At 41.3% G+C, this 23,735-nt stretch overlaps 1 protein-coding gene across 8 annotated transcripts in view; it reads right to left on the bottom strand.

The window, feature by feature from the left end:
• The window catches only part of LOC137306054 (ryanodine receptor 1-like), a 332,570-nt gene that overhangs the window by 182,446 nt on the left and 126,389 nt on the right, over positions 1-23,735 (bottom strand). For all 8 annotated transcript variants that reach the window (XM_067975094.1, XM_067975097.1, XM_067975096.1 and 5 more), the window contains exons 40-45: positions 23,348-23,463; positions 19,509-19,576; positions 16,561-16,682; positions 8,079-8,128; positions 4,253-4,313; positions 3,664-3,902 (exon numbers count right to left, since the gene is read on the bottom strand). In XM_067975094.1, the coding sequence (XP_067831195.1) occupies positions 3,664-3,902; positions 4,253-4,313; positions 8,079-8,128; positions 16,561-16,682; positions 19,509-19,576; positions 23,348-23,463 (656 nt within the window). The remainder of the gene's footprint in view (positions 1-3,663; positions 3,903-4,252; positions 4,314-8,078; positions 8,129-16,560; positions 16,683-19,508; positions 19,577-23,347; positions 23,464-23,735) is intronic.

Here is a 23,735-nt window from a genome sequence, read left to right as displayed (position 1 = left end):
TGAGGTGCTGACACAGTATCCTGGAAGTGGCTGTTTGTAGCTATTTCAAAATTAATTATCCTCCTAACCAAAGTAACAAGTGTAGATTGCCCACTTTTTATAGCACCCATCAGATTTTCATTCCACTGATTTTAATAGAATGAAAATCAGGCAGGTTTTACAAAGCGTGGGCAACTTCGCCAGTTTACCACCCAGGCGCTGGAGATGAAAATCTACCCCCAAACCTCTGCTGTGCTGACCATTACATTTACTAAGTATGATCGTTGCTGCACAATCATTAGTTATCAGCCAAGTTTTTGGGATGGGAATGAATAGACAGTGCAGGAAAGTGAATGCACCATCCTCCAGTAACCTCTGCTTCCCCCTGCCTCTCACAAATACATCCATCTGCTTCCCTTTCCCCTCTCCTGCCCAGTCTACCCTATACTCCTCCACTTAAGTTTATTTAGATGGTATAGTTGATCATACTCCAGCAAGTATTCAGCAGGTGTGGTAGTCCTGCCTCTGTAGAACAAATGAAAGGGCTCTACTAACATTACAGCATCACTGTTGTTAATACTACATCATCACTCACCTTATGAAGATCAGGAAGAACCCCATCTCATAATACCATTCCTTTGCTTTCCTGTGCTGGAAACTATGGGGCACCAATGCTGAATCCTAGCAACTGGTGATAGCAGTGAGGAGTGGAGGAACAGGGAATAGGGTGAAAGCACAGACAATGGCAAGCTTGCACTCACCAAATTTCCTTCTCTCATTATGTTACTGCAAGTGTTGACCCCTTGCCTTGGTATATCCACAAGTAACATCACTGCTCCACATCCATCACCCTGAAATGGCTCATAACCATGCAATCATTATTCATGTTGAAGTCTTAACAGTTAGAATCAGGTTGCTTTTCGGTCATGGGGGAGGGAATAAAAAGGAGAGGGAGGCATTATAGCAAAGCCCAATCTTATCCTCACCAAACAAGGATCACTAACAACCAGGAGCAGGAACCCTAGCCAATTTTCTTCTCCTAGCCCAGCCCTAATATTCTGATCTTGCAGCCAGTCCAGCTAACTTAGACTGGGGATCGAACTTGGGATCCTTGTTGTTTACACGGCTCTGATACTCACTTGCTGAGTCTTTGCAGTAGCCCTTGTAGTTTTACTATTAAATTATTACTCAGCATCAGCCTTGTGAATTTAAAACAAAGTGTAGCTGCATTACAAGAAGCAGAGAACATTCAATACTGATTAAATTACAAAAGAATTACATAGGGCCCAATATTAGGAGGGAGGCGGGTTGCCAGTGGGGAGGTCAACTGGGCGCGTGGGTAACCCACCCAGTAAAATCGGTGGGTTCCCCAAGCGATCGTAAGTAAATTGAAGCCACTTTCCTTGGCTTCCGGGTTTCGCGCTGGAAAGCTGCTTAGCGGGCGGACTGCGCACCCGCATCATAGGCTGTCAGCTGGAGGAGCCCTATTTAAAGGGGCAGTCCTCCACTGACTGACGCTGCAGAAAGGAGCCAAAATTACAGCATGGAGCAACCCAGGGGGAAGGCTGCTCCCAGGTTTAATGATGCCTCACTCCAGGTCTTACTGGATGCGTTGAGGAGGAGGGGGAGGACAAAGATCTTCTCCCCAGCGGACGGGAGGAAGTGGCCTGCTTCTGCCACCACGAAGGCCTGGCTCGAGGTGGCAGAGGTCACCAGCACCACCAACATATCACACACCTGCATACAGTGCAGGAGGCGCTTCAATGACCTAAGCAGGTCAACCGAAGTGAGTACACTTACTCATTTCCCTACACTCCGTCTGCCACATCACCGCCCCCACCCCACATCTCCTTTTGCATTGTCAACACTACTTTATCACATCACTCCTCACACCCACTCAAAGCAAATCATTATCTTACCTGCACTTACTCACCTCGCCAGTACTCATCCCACCACTACCACTCAACCCAATCCTCATGGCTCTGTCTCATACTCACCCTCCCAGGCATCTCTTTCACGGTCAGCCTCACCCCACCTGCCACTACCTGTGCTGCAGCCACAGGGCATGCTTCACATATGTGTAGTAGGAATCGTAAGGCAAACGTGTCGTGAGCATGAAGGGGATGCACAAGGGTGTTTGAGGGTTTGTCATGGTTTTTACTTATATTTGATTTCTGATCAACTCACATTACATATTATATTGTCACCACTACTGCCACGTCTTGGTCATTCTTGACTGGCTTGTGCAATAATGCCCTTTCATGAGGGTCTCCATAAACACCCTTGATGCCACCCACTGGGTCACCCTACAGTGGGTATATGTGTAGTTGCACAACTACTTTGTGCAGGTGCCTGTTGCGCAGCACTGTGTTGTGTAGCTCCATGCAGCAATGGACCCCCCCACCCCATCCTGACGGTGTGAGTGTGAGGGGGTCCACAAAGTAGGTAAATGTGTTTGGACAGCAGAGTTTAGGGTATGATTTAATAATTTGGAGTGTGGAGACAACAGTGTGGCAGGCAAAACTTTGTCTGAGGTGAGAGTGCCCTGCTGCAATGAATGAGGGTTTACCCCGCACCTGTTAAATGGACCTTTGCAGCTGCCGCTAGCTGCTGGCTGCAACAAGTCTGTTTAAACAGGGAGTGTTTCCCCCAGCATGGGAAACACGCTCTGGATAGTCCAAAATCCGAATCCTCCTAAAATCTCCAACTAATGAGGTCTGTAAACGACCTCAAGTACCCAGATAATGATCTGAAGTGGGATCCCACCGGCTTTGATTGCCGGCGGGGGCTGCGCGCACACCAATTCGCGTCATTGAGGAACCCGGAAGTGGGCGGGTTGGAGCCAGACTCTGGACCCGCTCCGGGAATCCCCAATTTTAGGAGCCCCCCCACCACGAAAACACCCGCTCGGCCATCAGAAAATTGACCCCAAAGAATCTATAACACAGAAACAGGCCATTCAGCCCAACTGGTCTATGCTTGTGTTTATCCTCCATGTAAACTTTCTCTTGCTCCTCTTCATCTAACCCTATCAGCATGAATAATGTTCAATTAGTAGAAACTTGTAAATGTGAATTGCTTCATTAAAAAGTAGGTATAAATTTAAAATTGTCTACCAACAAACAGCCACACCACAATGCGGTTTCCTTGTATAAATATAACATTTGGCTATCATGCGACTTATTGATGTCAGTATCAAGTTCATATATGCACGACTAGTCGATCTCTTGTGACATTGCACATGGTGTGTCAAAACCAGGTGCAGCCTTCATTCGAAGCAGAATTACAGGGAGGGAGATGATTCGACCAGGCGTACAGATGTCATACAATTCTCATTTCATAGCCATACATTCTGTCCTTTTTTTACATTTCCACTATAAATTCCTTTTCCATGTTTATAATGGAAACTACCTATGTAAACTTGTCATGTGGTAATTACATCCTCTTACCATCAGCGGCAGTTCAGCACATCTGCTGGCAGGAGGGCATAATTACAGTGTGACAAGTTTACATAGGCAGTTTTCATTATAAATAGGGAAACAGGAATTTACAGTACAAAAGTTGACAGGAAGTGCATGCAGATGTAAGATTTTTAATATATAAAGTAACTGTTAACTGATTAGTGTGTGAAATATATACATGTATAAACATTAGCATGAATGCTTTGCATTGTTTGATACTTACACAGGACATCATCTCCAAACTGATGCTGTGCAATGTGATCATACAGCGAGGTAAGTACAGGCAAAAGAGCCACTGTGGTGTAGTTGACATTCTGAGAAACTCCTTTCACTTGTGTTCGACTCTGAGAGACTTTGCCAAGCTTCAAATTCTCTACAGTTTTCTCAATGTCTTCAGAGGCTCCCTCAAAAAATGACCGCAGACCTGCTTTCACAATTTCAGGACCAGATTTCATCACAGTCCTATTAACAAGAAGTGAAAATGGACATGTTTCAAAGTTTGCAAATTTCTAACAAGACAAAAATTCTTTGCAAATGCTTGCCGATGGTTGTCAATGATCACATAGATAATGCATACATGGGCAAAGCAGTTGAAGGGTGCCTGATGTTCACAGAAGCATACACCCACCAGCAATTCAATGCCTTTGAGGGTGGGCTGGGGGCAAATTTAGACAGAAAATAATAAAAGGATTACAAAGAAAGATTGATAGTACCTGAGCTGAGCTATCAGACAAAAGAGAGAGGAGCTCTTGTCAAACATGCCCAAGGCACAATTCAAACCCAGGGCTTCAAGGGTAGAAAAATGCACTCACCTGGCATCCAGAGATCTTGCCAAAATATGCAAACAGTTTATAACTGCAGGGGCATCAGTACCTGTTTAGTAAATGAGAACAGTTACTCAGATGTGCTAAGAATGTTACAAGCCTGTTATTTTAACAATATTTTTTGTATCAAATTACACATGCAGTGAGAACTTGGGCATTGCTCACAAACTTTGCTCCCACTAAAAAACAATGTCAATATCTGTACTTGTCCAAAAATTAATGAAAGTCTCATAAATCAAAAGCTCTTTTAAAAATCAGTCATACAAATTGGTATTTTGCTTGGACTTTTGAATATTTCTGTTTAAATTATGTTGGCTTTGGCTCAGTTGTAGCACTCTCACCTCTGAGTCAGGGTTCAATTGCCACTTCAGAGACTTGAGCACCTAATCTAGGCTGATTCTTCAGTGCAGTACTGAGGGAATGCTGCACTGTTGGAGGTGCCGTCTTTTGGATGAGACATTAAACCAAGGCACTGTCTGCCTACTCAGGCGGATGAAGAAGATCCTATGGTACTATATGAAGAGGAGCAAGGGAGTTCTCCTAGTTTTCTGACAACATTTAACTGTCAACTAACACCAAAGCAGATTATCTGGACATTTATCTCATTGCTGTTTGTGGGAGCTCGCTGTGTGCAAATTAGCTGCTACGTTTGCCTATGTTACAACAGTGACTATACTTCTAAACCAAATTCAAATAAATACAAGTTATTTCTTTCTTTAAACTGTAAATATTAAGCATATTAATAAGAGAACAGGTATGGTACAGTTATCAAACCCAATAGTGTGAGAAAGATAAATTATCAACTGAAATATGGCCATTACTTTAGGATGCTTTAGCAATTGTGTGATTTCAATTGTCTATGAACTGACTGATACACCAACCATTCAAACAGAAGTAAAAAAAAGAAAATATTAGATTATGTACCTTAAACACTGTCATTCTCATTCTTTGAATATTATCAACTTTCATATACAAATAAACATATCATTCACATGGGGGAATTATGAAAAATGGGACTTTTAAGACTTTAACATCAAGGCAGTCGCTGTACGAGCCACATAATCTTTCCCCAGGCATTTTCCTTTGCTCTGGATTTAGACCTCAATTCATCTGAGAGGGGCAACAGCACAAGTACTCTGGGCAAAACATGACACCCAAAATGATAAACCTCCAAGTGTATCAGGTCAGAGAGAAAAAAAAAGGAGGTGGAAAAGAGGGAGCTTAAATGAGATTCAGATTCAGCGAATGAGGAAGACCTCATCATACTCAAGTAAACTAAAGCTCTCACTCATTTATACACTATAGTGTATAATGGAATTGGAAAAAACTCTGACTTTGTTTGGAGGCCACCTTGGAGTCTAGCCACACCAGTCACATTGCTGTCAGATGAGGAAAGCAATTCTTCATAAAAGCATTCATATTATCATGAGAGCTACTAAATGTAACTTTCTTCAAAGGAAGTGTCATATGCTGTCTTCCTGCCCCCTCCAGCAATCATTCCTCTAATCCCTTGCCAGAATTCTCCTTTCCATCTCTTTTCCATGCTGATAGGGTGAGCTGGTAACCAAACTAAAGAGAAAATTGAATTTTTGGCTCAAATTTCTCCCCTAACTCTTTTCTTGATGAAATGTAATCCTGATGAATCTCCCTCCATCACTTTATTCTGTTCTATGATCATCGAATGAAGCGTTATGTTTTATCCCCCACCATATCTGTCAGATCCTTCATTCTATGGACTTCAATAAGGCCTCAGGCCCTAATGACATTCTTCTTACTACTGTGCCTGTGAACTGGGTTATCTTATAGCTTTCCCCCTCCCTCCCACCATCAACTCGGATGTTCTGCAAGGCTCTATTCTCTCTTCCATGCTGGTCCTCCTCCACTTTAAGCTTTTGTTCATCAATTAATATTCTTGGTCTCAATAGATTCTGTGATCTTGAAAGGAATTGCCACATCTCTTTTACGTAAAATCTGCCTCTAAGATGATTGTGTTTTCTCTAAATAGCTCTTAACTCTCCTTATCTGGGAAGTCTCTCCTAGCACCTCTTATATTCTTTGATAGGATACAAGAAAGTTTTTTGCCTGATAGCCAATCCATCTCTCACTTCTTGTCTTCAATCTCTCTCTCCATTCCAACCTTTCTAGTCTTTATTTATTTTATTCATACTATTATGCTAATTACTTCTTTGAGCTTTCTGCAGTTATCACTCTGAAGTTTCAAATATGTTGTCCTACTCCGCTCTCCCCTTAAAACAGACACTCCTTACCTACTTCTTTCATTCCTCCTTGGCTCTTAAAACCCAAGTTTGGTATAACCTAATTGCTGCTTCTTGATTTATCTCCTACTCTTTTCACTTTTGGTAGTGTCTTGCATTATTAGCCTTGACTCTTCACTTAGGTTTCTCCACTTAGGTTTCCCCATAGAAAAAAAAATCTGGATGATAGCCTAATGCTATTTGTTTATGGCCGCTGAATAGCAGGAGCTAATAACAGACATCATAGAAGGGAGAAAAAATAAGTTCAAGAACGACTATCAAAACAATTCCAATATTCAATCAAATAGGAGGAACCATTCATTTATACTGTTCCATTGCAGTGTTTCTGAGCAAAGGTATTATCCTCAGCTTTTGACACAAGAACCAGAAAAGGCTGTGTTCTGGTGCAAATAATGATTAATATATTTATTTTTCAATATAAAAAAACAATATTTTTCTGTCACTGTCATAATAGAAAAATTCATAAGGCCCAACTGATAAACCGATTTGCTACTGAACACTAGCTGTTGCACTTGTCATGCTAATCAGATACAACTCCTGCTTACTCAACAGAATAAGATTCTAAATAGATTTTCTTATGATTGTAGCTAATAAATTTAGTGACCTTATGGGCCAACCATAAATATCTTATTTTTAAAGCGTACTTTTTTTCCTCTTCCAATAAGTTAAAACTTTTAACCTTTTAATATATGGTCCTGAAGCATACATGGAACATGAACTTCTCTCCCAGTCCCACAGCCTTTTTTATATCTAAGTGTATACATACAGATACACTCAAACAATTTGAAATTACAAATTTTCCCCAGTTGTTTCAGTTTGTCGAACAAAGTCTTATTCGCTTACATATAATTATCTTGTTTTTAAAGTTGGAAATAACATTCCTACTGTTTAAAAAAATGTTAAGCTAAGTACATTTCAGTCTAAGCCAGTGACACATTTAGTGCACAAACAGTTTAGCACCAAACAGTTAAGTAACATAGAACAGTATGTCCACGTGCCTATTCAGGCACACTATAATACAAGCACACAAAAATAAGCAAATATACTAAGGGTAGGATATTTGCATGAAATTAATGCTGTCCAAATACTTGCTTACAGCACAAGAAACTGAGAAAATGAGGCACAAGAAACTGAGAAAATGAGGAACTTTGTTCTGAGAGCTTTTGAGTGAAACAAAAACTGTTTTTATGTTAATCTTCTTTTAATTTGATAAAACTGGGTCTAAGGGTTTGTTGCTGGGCTTTCACAAATTCAATGGTTTAATTATTGAATGCTGGGCTCCCAGAATCTGAATTGAAAGACCAACGTAAGATCAGCTAAAATATGCTGAAGAGGATAAAGGTGAAATATGAGTACACGACATATTCTAATAGATTTGAAAACGTTATTTCAACTCGATATTAATGCAACATTCTTGTTGGAGGAAGTAACATTTTACATGCAAAGAAAAAAGAAACCAGTTGCAGACAGAATGATAACATGACTGAACAGTACAAGCTTCAGAAAGTAACACTGCTCCAACACTCCATGCTGCTTACCAAAGAGGGAGACTCTATGTCTGATCAAAGCTGCGAGTTTGCAGAAGATACTGAAGCAGAGAAACAATGAGGAAGAAAAGAAGTGAGAAGTTGTAAGAACAGACAGCAGCTGTTATCATTAGAGAGGAATTAAAGTTGAGAGAAGCCTGAAGCAGATCAGGCTGGGCTGATCTAAAATGTGGCACGTATGGCTAGCTAGAGACATGTATTTTCCTTTACTTATAAAGGTACAAAGTCTCTAGAAAGTGGACAAAGTTGCTCCTTTAATACAAGTGCCACATTATATATCAGGCCAAGACAGGGTAAGATTCATTCATCCCTAAAACAAATGTTTTACAAAAAAAATCCAACTTTTAAATATATTTTTGCAATTTCTTTTAGCCTTCTTGAATAACTCGAAAACCAAATTTGTTTTACTTTTGGGATTTAAACCCTATTCCCAAACTGACAGCAAAACTTGGGATTGTTTTGTCTTAATGCATGATTAAATATTGGCCACAGTGACTGTTCTTTACATATTTTGGTAGCTTAATGTTTTTTTTGAGAAAAAAACATTTTTTATATTATATAAAACAACTAACTTCAAAGGAGTCAGTTCTGATGAAGGGTATTAAATTATGTCTTCTCTTTACAGATACTGTGCATTTCTAACAATTTCTGTTTTTATTCCATATTTCCAGCATCTTTGGGTGTTTCTTTTTATTTCACATACAACTTCTGGTTCACATTGTGTAACTGTTCCAGTGCTACATGAACCCCAAAATTAGTGTAGCTACTTTAAAATGGCATGGACATGGCCACATTTTATGTTCTTATAAAACCATCTTTTCCTTTTGTGTCACTTTAGAACACAATGTTTTTCCACATTAGCTCTCCAGCATACACTCCCCCGAGTCTTCTGACGTGAACTAGTAGACCAAAAACTGACAGTATTTTCCATTTGTACTGAAAACCCCAATGGTACCAAAGGTTACAATGGCAAAATTCATGAACAGTAAATTGAAAGATGTAGAGATTATTAATAAAAAAGATGCTATGGAGTGTTTGAGGTTGAAGTGTGAAGTTTAATTGTAATAGCTAGTCGACCAGCATTCCTGCCTCTGCTGGAAGTGCACAAGTGTGGATAGGATCAAGTTCAGCTGTGATGCCCCTTGAAGCTCAAAAGCCTGTCAACATTGACAGTCACACGAGTAATTGCTGAGGTGCTGGCGGCTGGCTAGCATCCTGGGAATCTTGGCTAAGCAAACATGAATGCCTTCAGCAGAGGATTGGCAGGGAGAAAATAAAAAATTATGGTTTCAGAACTCTTTAGTTACAAGTTTGCACCAAACTCCCAGCCACCTGCTTCATATGTAGGAAGATAAACTTCAGGATTAGCATCTATTTCTCAAAACTCTGGTAACTATTAACCAATGTTATTACAAAAGATCAACAATAAAGGGGTCATGAACATCATAACAAAATCATTTTACACAGACAATACAGAACAAGAATGGATTAATCCATAGGATGATGTACCGATCTCTCTCCTTTGCTTTTACATCTCCTCCATTTAGATAAGATAACTATAACACTGTAGTGTGTTTTCAGGAGGTGAGAAGAGTCTTGCATTCAAGTACCCAGTTTAAAACATATCTCTGAAGTTAAAAGTTTACTGCCTGTATTCTGCTCATAAAAGAGAAATATCCACATAGATCAGCTTAATTAATGTATTGACACTGCTCCAAACGGGAGGTATTGGCATTTGTGCATGTCCTAAAAGTGGATTGGTATGGAACTGGTGAATGAAGTAACAACTGTTCTGCTGGAATGTCCACTGACTTTGCCTGGATGAGTTTTACCTATTATTTATTAGCAATTCTATGCTCCAAGTGGGAAGCTGCGTTCAGAAGGAATGTGGGTCAAAGAATTGGAGCTACAATGTTGTAGTCCTATCCCTGAGCCGTGTTCCTTGTGAGCAAGATTCTCCACTGGGAATGTGAGATTGCAGAATTACCCCCATTGATCAAATACTTGATTAGCTGTTTGACTACTTGCTGCTAGGAAATTGGATACTCAAAGGTGAAAACAAGGGGACAGATGTTTGGATTTTGACAGACTATCTTACATAGAGACAAATGTATTGTATGCAACAGTCCTCAGAGAATTCCAGTTCTGATATGTGAGGGGGAAGAAAGGAGGGAGAAAAGAAGGAGGGGAGGAAAGTCTCCCAACACTAAAACTCATTGGGTAGAAACCTAGGGTAAAGCTAAAATCTTAAAGGGTATTTAAATCTCTGAGGGTAAAAATGGCTGATCAAAAGACTTGCTAGTCACTGATCCAGTTTGTAGAGTCCAAAGCCATCGGAGCTGTCTATCGTCTTTCACTGGTAACTTAAAGCACGAGTAGGCATGGAGTCTCGGGAGGAAGACTATAGTGGCTTATGAGAAGTCACATGTTCCAGTTTTCTATATTGGATAATGAGCTAAAAAAAGCTGTTACATGTACTCTGACCAGGCTGATTCCATCCTAAGTTCCATCCTACCAAACTACTCAAACACAGAATCCCATACAGCAGTGAGTCTTCTCCACAATAATAGTACCAAAGAACAAGCCTATTCCATAATTTTTTGAAGCAGACCACATTAAATATTTCCTTGTCGCTATGGTAATCTACTGCAAGCATTGAATTTTTTTAGCTTTCCTGTAACCACCGAATCAGATATGGGTGCAAGGCTCTACCTCCCAGTTCAAAAAAACAATTTATCCTATTTGGAACATGGGCAAATGTTCCCCCATCAGTGAGAGTAAATCTGAAAATTGTAAGCGCCTAGGACATCTGGATAAAATTAACAGTTTTCATACTCTGTCCTCTTGGATCTTCCGAAGTTTTAATGAACAACAGAAAATCAAGGAAATACATCCAGCAAGGTCCAGTGTCAAATGATGGACAGGTAGTCCTGAAACAGAGATCCCAAGTTCTGAAACATCACATTTTGATCATCCAGAGATCCACCTTTGGTACAGAAGGTCTGTTTGTGACATTCTCATGGAAAGACAACATGTTTGGAAAACCGCGTGACTGATTAGGAGATTTAAGCTAATTTCTTTATCTTTCCTGGAATGTATTATGTCTATAGGGTGAATTCTTTTGGTCAGCCAAGTGACCCTTCTAAGTAACATGGGAATTTTGTGGTACTGTATTTAGCACACACAAAAAAAGTTTTGAAAACCAATTGTAAGGAAAGGTAATCTTTAGTTAGCCTCATTTCAGGGAAAAAAGGAATCAAAGTACTTTAAATCCACTTGTATTCTAGATAGGCTCGCCAGTCTTGGAGGAATACATCCTGCATGAAGGACCACAACGGTAAATCCCGATGAAGCCAGACTCCTAGGAGAACTGTGCCTCTTTTGGACCACCACTGGCAAGTGTGAAAAAGGCACGATTCACCCTGATGGAACAGATCAAGAGTGTGAGCAAATTGAGCTATATTAGGTACGTGAAAGGAATGGCATTGATGCTTATAGTCCTTGTACTTTGAGATACAGAATTGCAAGAATTTTATGATCTGGTAAAAGAAAAAAGATATGAGAAAATTCTCTGACAGGGTCATAGAAACATAGAAACTAGGAGCAAGAGTAGGCCATTTGGCCCTTCAGGCCTGCTCCGCCTTTCAAAATGATCATGGCTGATCGTCTAACTCAGTACCCTGTTCCTGCTTTTTCCCCATATCCCTTGATCCCTTTAGCATTAAGAAATATATCTATCTCCTTCTTGAATACATCTAATGACTTGGCTGCCACTGCCTTCTGTGGTAGAGAATTCCACAGGTTCACCACCCTCTGAATGAAGAAATTTCTCATCTCAGTTCTAAATGGCATGCCCCTTTCCTTTTGTGGAGATGCCAGTGATGGACTGGGGTTGACAAATGTAAGGAATCTTACAACACCAGGTTATAGTCCAACTGTTTTATTTGAAAATCACAAGCTTTCGGAGGCTTTCTCCTTCGTCAAGTGAGCAAGTGGAGACTGTGACCCCTGGTTATGGACTCCCCAGCCATCAGGAACATCCTCCCTACATCTAGTCCTGTTAGAATTTTATATGCTTCGATGAGATCACCTCTCATTCTTCTAAACTCTAGTGAATATAGGCCTAGTCGACCCAATCTCTTCTCATACATCAGTCCTGCCATCCCAGGAATCAGTCTGGTAAACCTTCGTTGCATTCCCTCCATGGCAAGGACATCCTTCCTCAGATAAGGAGACCAAAACTGCACGCAATACTCCAGATGTGGTCTCACCAAGGCCCTGTATAACTGCAGTAAGATATCCCTGTTCCTGTACTCAAATCCTCTAGCAATGAAGGCCAACATACCATTCGCCTTCCTAACTGCTTGCTGCACCTGAATGCTCGCTTTCAGCGACTGGTGTACAAGGACACCCAGGTCTCATTGCACCTCCCCTTTTCCCAATCTATCACCATTCAGATAATAATCTGTCTTTCTGTTTTTACAACCAAAGTGGATAACCTCACATTTATCCACGTTATATTGCATCTGCCATGTTCTTGCCCACTCACCCAACTTGTCTAAATCACATTGGAGCCTCTTTGCATTCTCCTCACAGCTCACATTCCATCCCAGCATTGTGTCGTCTTGGAAATGTTACATTCAGTTCCCTCATCCAAATCATTGATATATATTGTGAATAGCTGGGGCCCAAGCACTGATCCCTGCGGTACCCCACTAGTCACTGCCTGCCCCCGGAAAAAGACCCGTTTATTCCTACTCTCTGTTTCCTGTCTGTCAACCAATTCTCAATCACACCGTCAGGATGGAAGGGGGGGCGTCCATTGCTGCATTCATCACTCCATTGGAGGACAAACAACATCACCAGCCTCGCCAGGCATGCCGTCTACCTCCGCCATGTAGAGCTACACACACAGTGCTGCGCAACAGGCACCTGCACAAAGTAGTTGTGTAACTACACATATACCCACTGTAGGGTGACCAATGGGTGGCATCAAGGGTCTTCATGGAGAACCTCATGAAAGGGCATTATTGCACAAGCCAGTCAAGAATGGCCAAGACGTGGCAGTAGTGGTGACAATATAATTTGTAATGTGAGTTGATCAGAAATCAAATATAAGTAAAAACCATGACAAACCCTCAAACAGCCTTGTGCATCCCCTTCATGCTCACGACACGTTTGCCTTACGATTCCTACTACACTTACGTGATGCATGCCCTGTGGCTGCAGCACAGGTAGTGGCAGGTGGGGTGAGGCTGACCGTGAAAGAGATGCATGAGAGGGTGAGTATGAGACAGAGCCATGGGATTGTATGAGGATTGGGTTGAGTGGTAGTGGTGGGATGAGTACTGGCGAGGTGAGTAAGTGCAGGTAAGATGAGGATGAGCTTTGAGTGGGTGTGAGAAGTGATGTGATAGAGTAGTGTTGGCAGTGCAGAAGGAGATGTGGGGTGGGGGCGGTGATGTGGCAGTCGGAGTGTAGGGGAATGAGTAAGTGTACTCACTTCGGCTGACCTACTTAGGTCATTGAAGCGCCTCCTGAACTGTATGCAGGTGTGTGATATGTTGGTGGTGCTGGTGACTTCCTCTGCCACCTCGAGCCAGGCCTTCGTGGTGGCAGAGGCAGGCCACTTCCTCCCGTCCGCCAGGGAGAAGATCTCTGTCCTCCCCCTCCTCCTCACCCCTTCCAGTAGGACCTGGAGTGAGGCATCATTAAACCTGGAAGCAGCCTTCCCCCTGGGCTGCTCCATGCTGTAATTTTGGCTCCTTTCTGCAGCGTCAGTCAGTGGAGGACTGCCCCTTTAAATAGGGCTCCTCCAGCTGACAGCCTATGATGCGGGTGCGCAGTCTGCCTGCTGAGCAGCTTTCCAGCACGAAACCCGGAAGCCAAGGTAAGTGGCTTCGATTTACTTACGATCGCGTGGGGAATCCACCGATTTTACTGGGCGGGTTACCCACCCACCTGGTCGACTCCCCGCTGGCAACCCACCTCCCTCCTAATATCGGGCCCTTGGTTTCTCTGACCTCTGAATTTGAAGATATCAAGTGCAAATCCACGTAGCTGTTTTGTTGAGTATGTTATGCATATATCTTTATACTTTCTTTGAGTGTTTATATGTATGTAGTATGTGTTCTTCTGATTTCTAATTGATTATATCCCCCAATTCTGTATTTTCTGAATCACCAATCATGTTCTTCAGCTAAATTTCAGCAAGCATATGGAACTCATCCAATCAGGTAGAAGAGGGCTACCATCATCTTGGGAAACGTTGGCTGCAGGAGTGAAACTTGGCAAAGCTGAATGGAACATGGTCCCAATTCACAGTCCCCTCTCCTTCCCAACCACAGCCCAGACCATACCCAAAGCCTTGGATTGTACCCACAAGCCCAGCCTTAGCCTAAAATTTTTGCCCATACCCGTCTCAGCCTACAGTCTCAACACTTGCGTCTTCTCCAGATCATGAGCTAGAGCTTTGCATCACCTTGAGTCTCAGCCTTGCCTACGCCCTCAATCCGGACATGGCTCCCTCACGGACTATCTTGATAAGACCCTCAACCGAGCTGTGGAAGACGCATTGGTATGGGTGTAAACGATTATAATACTGCAGGAATGGGAATTTTTAAGGATTAAGGTACATGGGAGGTGTTGGGGGGGGGCAGAGGGAGAAGGAGGAAGAACTCCTTTGGGAGCTATTTGTAATGAAATTGCAAACATACTCATGGGGCATGATTTTAAAAAGGGAAAAACGGTGGGTTGGGGGTGGGAGTGGCAACCAAAATCGCTGTTTTTGAGAGCGGGCAGACATCCCGGCTGGAACCCACACATTTTCGAATGAGACTCGGGCAAATCTGTGTGCCTGCGTACATCAATCACCAGGAAATCCCACCCCCATTTAAATCCGGCGGACTGATAATTAATGGAGCAAATGCACCTCATTGAGGTACTTAAGGTAGTTTATTTTTTGTGTATTGGATAGTTAAAAAAGATTTTAACGTTGTCTGGGCGGCTTTCCCATGGCTTCCGATTCATGCCTGGTGAAACCAGGCAGGAGGATCCGGATCAGTGAAAAATAAACTAAATAAACTAAATAAAATTACATTTCCCATTGCAAACAAATTAAATAAACATATCTTAAAAAACAATATTGACTGGACTACCCTCCACTCTGATCCCAATGTCTGATATCTCCACTCTAATCTTTGTTTCCCCCCTCCCATTTCTATCCTAACTGCCGATGAGGTCCCTCGCTCTCTCTCTCTCTCTCTCTCTCTCTCTTTCTCCCCCCCACCCCCAACCTCGGATGTGCAGCTCCTATCGGCAGCCAGCCTGTCAATCAGGCTGGCTGCCGGGTGCAAAACCTGGAAGAGGCTTTGATTAGCTTCATTAGGGTTGCGATCGCAGAACCCGCCTACTTCCCTTCTGGGTTTGGCGCCCACAAATCACCCTCCCCCCTCACCTGACTCTTCCCGCTGGCATATTAAAATCGTGCCCATGATATCAATACAAATAGTGAACGGAGGAAATCTTCCCTCATGGAATGTTGACTTTGGGGCTAAATCCACATAGTGTCAAAGAGATCTACAGATGAAGAAGAGAAGTAACTAGGATGACAGGATTGTCATTATAATTGCCATATGATTAGTATCTGTGAGACACAGTACAGTACCATCATATAATGGCATCGATAGTTTGGATTAATTTACTAGAATGTCTGAGATGATGTTTGTTAAATTCAGTTCCTGGCTTTCCAAGTGCATCTGTAAAAACTCATCAAATTTGATTAGTAATTTTTCTGAGGATAACTAAAAATGTCCTTCTGCACATAATTTATTATGAACAGAGACACATGACAGCACATGGCTCTAATTCTGAGGAACTTCATGTTAACAAAAGCTCACACTAAAGCCTTTCATTAAAATGAAGAATAATGTTTTTTTTAACCAAGGTATTTCGGCTGCATTTACACTACAACCATAGCATCAATGTAAACCGGGTTCATTTTGCAGCAGTGCTAAACCTGTAGTCTAAATCTAGAGTTAGCTGTAGTATAAATGTAGTCCTTAAATAATCAGGGAGGGGATTTGGCATAATTGTAGTTAAAGCATTTGTTTCGCTTCCAATTGTTCAAGTGTCAGGCTACCTGGATCTGGAACCTACAAGGCAAAAGTCTGGTGACATTGATCAGTCTTGAAGGCATTTATCAGATCAAATGATCAAAACTGGTGAAAGCAAAAATTGCCAGTGACTTACTCCAGTTGAAAGTGTTACTGTTGCAGTTGGAACACAGTGCAGTATTAACAAGAACTAAAGCCAGTGGCTTGTTGAGTCAACCTGATAATTGAAAGAGGCTCTAAAGATAAAGAATTTAGAAAGAAAGCTTAATAAATTATTAACCCCTGATTCAAGGTTTATTTTCAGCTGACTGAAAAATTTATATTACTGTATAACTTGCATTATCACCTATAGCACATACCTGGCTATCATTTCCTTCTCTTTGTTTGAGGAGTGCCCTCCACTGCCCAAGAGTTTAGCTGGAGTAGATAGGAAGTATAAGCAATGGTTCTTGAGGTATTGATTTATCAAAGGGAGCAAAATCTGAGTAACAAAAATAAATGCATTAGAGACTTAATAGTTTTAATGTGGAAATGCCATTTTTATGAGCTAAGCAATTAGATGACTAATCAATACTTCATTCAATATGCTTCCAGCCAGTAGATAAACTAATACATTTTCTATATCAACATATCTTCACTGCATTCAAATACCATCATACTGACATTCACTGGTAAAAATGTTATGCAATATTTGTTCTATAAAAGTACTCATTTAGTACCAATATAACTGTTTCTGCTGATTTTAAGGGTCTTGCTTTGTTATTTGCCATAAAGCAGGCTTGTGGAAACAAGTTTTAGATTTGTTTTTAAAGTATTGTTAATCATTTAACTATGAAAAATCGACTGACATTATGAGCAAGATACTGAACGCACATGATCCTGTATCTGAACCATTTTTATAATGGTTCAATAATTTTGAACAATTAACCATTTCAAAAACTGACAGCATATTTAATTGTGCTAGGAAATTTGGAGCACTGATTTCTCAGGGTTGGTGCAGGATCTAACTGACATTATCAGGTCTGCTCTCCTGCTGGATCAGTGGGCTCTTAGACCCAGGACCCAGCACAAGTGGCATGGTTAGAATCTGCTTCATGCCACTGTCCTCTCTCCTGCTGACAGCTCATGTGACTTTTCCAGCTGGCCCCTCAGGTGCCTGGTCATGGTGGTGGCAGGATACAGAACCAAGCTGTCCCCTTACCTACAGTGTCAACTCAACCTGCTGAAGAGTCCTCCCAGGACGCAGAGGTCCTTGAATGAGGGCCACTTCAGTGCCAAGAGGCTCATGATACCACAGCACAGCCAAGCAACACTGGCCGTCAGGTAACATCTTAGTACAGCATCAGAATATGTTTCAGAATAGCACAGAGGGGCACCAGGGTAGGCACAATGGTAAAAAGATGGACCTGTTGTAAATATATGTGTATGTTAAAACCGCTTTAATATAAAGTCCTGTTCTGAGATATGTCTGTTCTTTATTTGTTTTTCGTGTTTGAGAGGATGTTTTGCAATGGGACACCGCAGTTCCTTCCATGCCTCCTTGATGAACTGTTGCCTCCTTAAGCAAATCTCTTTTAAGACACCGAGGCAGCGGCGTGATCTGCAGACTTTGATGAAATCATCTAATCATCTTCTTTGGTGTAGCCCTATCCCGCATGCCTATTATTCACTTTTTCTCCTGCTCCTGATCTGCCACCATTCTAATTAGGCACATGGGAATGCACAGTGAACTCAATGGCAAGGGCTTCTTAACAGTAGGGTGGGATCCAAAAGATTTCCCTGTCTGAAACTGCTGAAAGGCAGCTTCCCTTCTTACTTGAGAAAATATTTTTCTAACTGCTTCAATCCAAGCTGATATCTCAGTCAAAGTTTATGGACATTCAAAAACTATAACCTCAACTACTTCCTGGTTTGACCATTCATGCAGGGAACTTAGCTCTCTTTTCTACAAGTTTAGCCAGATGCAATTCTGGTGTAAATATTGGAATTTCTGGGACAGCAGCTTTAGCCCTCATTATCCTGTCATCTGCAAACATGCACCACTGTAGGGTTGGGGGGCATCTTCTGCCAGCAACTACTTCTACTGGAATTTAGTGTGAATTTTAGAATGGGTATAACTCTAGTGAAGCCTACTTATGCCCCAAGGGATAAAATTTCCAGAGATTCTTCCGATCATCCACTGTAACTTCAGTGGAAGATTAGTGTAAACCTTGGAGAAACATTTAAGCTATTTCTCCTGTGTTTCTGTTGAAGTTACGGCAGACGATCAGGAGAACCCCTACAGAAACTACTGCTGCAAATTTCGGTCTCTTAATTATGTTCCCCAATAATTTTGGACTTTCAGGCACTATGTTCTTATTTAGATTATGTAATAACTTTGTACTTTACATACAACCAGAACATTATGGGTGGAGCCCAGTTATGCTGAAACTCTTTTGCACTACACTATAGCAAAATGGTGTGTAGTATAAATCTGATGTGGTGTAGCTGCAGAGTATGGCAAAGAACTGGCTGCCGTACAACTGCAGTTGGTGTGCAGAATACTGTTTAAGACATCAATGTTTAAATAATATTTATGCTGCACTGCCATTCAATTTCTAATCATTGAAGAGTCACTGAAAATCTCACTGCCAGAATTCAGCCTTCTCCCATTCAACAGTGATGCAATATGGGCATTACAATCACAGCTACACAATTCCATTGCTGTTCAACATGCAGTTGATACTGCACTGCTTGGTGGAGTATAACTACTTGTAATTCTAGACCTGTGGTTCTATAATGTACTTGTGAATCTGAGTTGGCAAAGAGATCCGGTAATGGAAACTGTAACACCTCCACAACCAGATAATATTTGTTGCTACTGATCACATTCTGGTAGCAAAATGTATGATGTCAATAAAATTAGGAGACAAACTGCACTGCTTTTTAAAAAAAATTACTGTAGTGAGAATACATTCAAATTTTGAAGGCTTCCACATGATCAATAATACCAAATATTCAAGAACCGCTTCCATGAGAGGGCACTCAGAGTTTAAATGAAGCACACTCCCTAACTTAATTAAACACCTTTTTAATCCATAATACAATCCAGTTTATTACTTATTACACAAGTACATTGTGCCACTGGGCTCAACCCCACTGATCTCTTATAATTATAAACAATTTTACGACACCAAGTTATAGTCCAGCAATTTTATTTTAAATTCACAAGCTTTCGGAGGCTACCTCCTTCCTCAGGTGAACGATGTGGAAATGTACCACATCACTCTTATAATTAGTTCTGGATGAGTAAAGTTCCCATATTTACCTTTACAAAGAACTTGATCTCCTGTTCATGAGGGGATTTCTCAACTCTTCCACTGCTTACAACAGCCTCTGCATTGTTAAAGAAAGATATAACATTAGAGGGAAGCACTTTGACAATTACCTCTAACAAAAAGAATGAATGCAGTGCTCAAATAGCAATTGCATCCAACTTATATCAAGTTGTCTGTTGAATACGACGACCGTGCATGTTTTAGTCATTTTTGAATGTACCATTCTCCACACAACACTGAAGAGTAAACCCAGGTCACTGACTAAGCATTATCACACTTTGATGTATGGTTACCATGACATCACCCATATCTCTGTCTTTTCTCATATGGTACATAAAGAAATGCATAGATACATAGAATTTACAACATGGAAACAGGCCATTCAGCCCAATCAATCTGTGTCAGTGTTTACCCTCCACACAAGCAAATAGTCCTCATCACATTTACCCACCTTGTTCCCATATCCGTCAATTGCCTTTTCCTTCATTCATCTATCCAATCTAATCTTTAATGTTGACATCCTTTCTGCCTTAATTGTTAACCCTGGAGATGAATGCCACAGCCTCACAAATCTCTGTGCAAAGAAGTTTCTCCTGCCCTCTGCACTAAATCTCTTATATTTAATCTTGTATCTTGTTCTAGACCCCTGTATCCAAATCATTGGAATACAGTGAATAAAAGCGGCCCCAGAACTGATGCATGTAGGATGCCTCTATCCACTTCCGATCACTCTGAAAAACTGCCTTTAATTGTAATTTTTTGTTTTCTCCCTTCTAACCAATTTTTAAAATCAATTAGTTATCCTCCCCAATTCCATACCCCTTAACCTTTTCTAGTAGTCTCCCATGTAGTACCTTATCAAAGGTTTTCTAAAGTTCTTGTACACTACATCCACTGCATTCCCTCCATTTACCATCTGTTACCTCTCCAAAGAATTCCAGGAGGTTAATCAAGCATAATAGTCTCATTTAAAATCCATGCTGGCTACTTCTATTTTCTCTTTATTTAATATGTGGCAATTTCATCCTTAATTAAAGGTGTTAAAATTTTCACTACCACAGATGTTAAGCTAACTGGCCTGTAATTACCCAGCTCTTCACTAGGATCCTATGTATATCCCATTGTGCTACTAGCGTCTTCTTCAGTAAATAGTAATCATTTAATAGCTGAACTATTTTAATTGCTCCTCGGTTTCGATCTTGTACGAATGATGAAGAGATCCCAATTCTTCTTCGATAATACTGAGAATTTCCTACTATTGTGTAAACTACTATTATGTTTAGCTTCTATAGCTATGCTCATTTCTAGTTTCCTGTTTGCCCCACTAATGACCTTTTCCCACCAGTATTTTTAGGTTCCTGTATTCTTAACAGTGGTTCCCCATCATTTTTCTCCCTTGAAGCTTTGTAGAGTTTGTATTGTCTTACTAATTCATATAGGGTCACATTTCTTCACTCTGCATACTAGTCCTTGATATGTAAGAATCCTGCATCCTCAATACTATGCCCTTAAAAGTATTCCATTTGTCTTCAATTAAGGTTTTCTTGAAGCAAATCCATAATCAGCCATGCACTCTGGTAGCCCAGAGGGTAATAGAATCATAGAATCATAGAAGTTACAACATGGAAACAGGCCCTTCGGTCCAACATGTCCATGTCGCCCAGTTTATAGCACTAAGCTAGTCCCAATTGCCTGCACTTGGCCCATATCCCTCGATACCCATCTTCCCCATGTAACTGTCCAAATGCTTTTTAAAAGACAAAATTGTACCCGCCTCTACTACTGCCTCTGGCAGCTCGTTCCAGACACTCACCACCCTTTGAGTGAAAAAATTGCCCCTCTGGATCCTTTTGTATCTCTCCCCTCTCACCTTAAATCTGTGTCCCCTCGTTATAGACTCCCCTACCTTTGAGAAAAGATTTTGACTATCGACCTTATCTATGCCCCTCATTATTTTATAGACTTCTATAAGATCACCCCTTAACCTCCTACTCTCCAGGGAATAAAGTCCCAGTCTGTCTAACCTCTCCCTGTAAGTCAAACCATCAAGTCCCGGTAGCATCCTAGTAAATCTTTTCTGCACTCTTTCTAGTTTAATAATATCCTTTCTATAATAGGGTGACCAGAACTGTACACAGTACTCCAAGTGTGGCCTCACCAATGCCCTGTACAACTTCAACAAGACATCCCAACTCCTGCATTCAATGTTCTGACCAATGAAACCAAGCATGCTGAATGCCTTCTTCACCACCCTATCCACCTGTGACTCCACTTTCAAGGAGCTATGAATCTGTACTCCTAGATCTCTTTGTTCTATAACTCTCCCCAACGCCCTACCATTAACGGAGTAGGTCCTGGCCCGATTCGATCTACCAAAATGCATCACCTCACATTTATCTAAATTAAACTCCATCTGCCATTCATCGGCCCACTGGCCCAATTTATCAAGATCCCGTTGCAATCCTAGATAACCTTCTTCACTGTCCACAATGCCACCAATCTTGGTGTCATCTGCAAACTTACTAACCATGCCTCCTAAATTCTCATCCAAATCATTAATATAAATAACAAATAACAGCGGACCCAGCACCGATCCCTGAGGCACACCGCTGGACACAGGCATCCAGTTTGAAAAACAACCCTCGACAACCACCCTCTGTCTTCTGTCGTCAAGCCAATTTTGTATCCAATTGGCTACCTCACCTTGGATCCCATGAGATTTAACCTTATGTAACAACCTACCATGCGGTACCTTGTCAAATGCTTTGCTGAAGTCCATGTAGACCACGTCTACTGCACAGCCCTCATCTATCTTCTTGGTTACCCCTTCAAAAAACTCAATCAAATTCGTGAGACATGATTTTCCTCTCACAAAACCATGCTGACTGTTCCTAATTAGTCCCTGCCTCTCCAAATGCCTGTAGATCCTGTCCCTCAGAATACCCTCTAACAACTTACCCACTACAGATGTCAGGCTCACTGGTCTGTAGTTCCCAGGCTTTTCCCTGCCGCCCTTCTTAAACAAAGGCACAACATTTGCTACCCTCCAATCTTCAGGCACCTCACCTGTAGCGGTGGATGATTCAAATATCTCTGCTAGGGGACCCGCAATTTCCTCCCTAACCTCCCATAACGTCCTGGGATACATTTCATCAGGTCCCGGAGATTTATCTACCTTGATGCGCGTTAAGACTTCCAGCACCTCCCTCTCTGTAATATGTACACTCCTCAAGACATCACTATTTATTTCCCCAAGTTCCCTAACATCCATGCCTTTCTCAACCGTAAATACCGATGTGAAATATTCATTCAGGATCTCACCCATCTCTTGTGGTTCCGCACATAGATGACCTTGTTGATCCTTAAGAGGCCCTACTCTCTCCCTAGTTACCCTTTTGCCCTTTATGTATTTGTAGAAGCTCTTTGGATTCACCTTTGCCTGATCTGCCAAAGCAAAACAGAATATTGCCTAATATCTAAACTAACTCTTTAATACATGTCCTCTAGTTTCACCATTTCTATCTAAATAACCTGTCCAACTGGACAGTATCCTCAACCATATATTCTCTATATCAAAAACCTCAACCATATATTTTCTAAGCTTGTATTTCTCTAATGAAAATAGCCTCAATTCTCTAACCCCATCCTGATAACCAAGAGCCCGAACATTTTGGTCACCATCTCTGTACCTCTCCAGGGCCTCGATATCCCCCATGATGCGTGTGATGCAAACTGAACACAATACTCTGAGCGCGCACATACCAAAGCTAATATATTTTATTACACAATGTATAAAAATAAATAAATAAAGTCATTTCACCAGTTATACCTATATGAGCAACAAACTCTTGAGCTATGTCCATCCACTGCAACAATTTCTTCAGAAAACCATAGGCAAATCTCTTCTCAATTGAGGATGTGTCCAGTTCCATATCCTTCAAACCTCTATAAAAGATTTTAAAAATATTGTTACTTTACATATATTAAAATCATTAGCTGTTCATATAATAAAATTTGTTTCAAAATCATGGACTGCTTTGACTCCAAAATTGAAACTATCTGATCAACTGCTTCAGCTTCCTGCTCCAACTGGCCTCCCGCTTCTCCAGCTCTCGGATCAGAATACTCTGCAGCTTCTCCCACATTTCCCTCTCCAACTCCATGAGGCCCACTGCCTACTCTCATTGCTCTCTCTCCTGAGCGCTCAGCTTTCCTTG

This window comes from Heptranchias perlo, chromosome 41 (genome assembly GCF_035084215.1).
Source record: "Heptranchias perlo isolate sHepPer1 chromosome 41, sHepPer1.hap1, whole genome shotgun sequence".
Lineage (NCBI taxonomy): Eukaryota > Metazoa > Chordata > Chondrichthyes > Hexanchiformes > Hexanchidae > Heptranchias > Heptranchias perlo.
The sequence above is the reverse complement of the archived record's forward strand: the minus strand, read 5'-3'. Positions and strand labels throughout refer to the sequence as shown.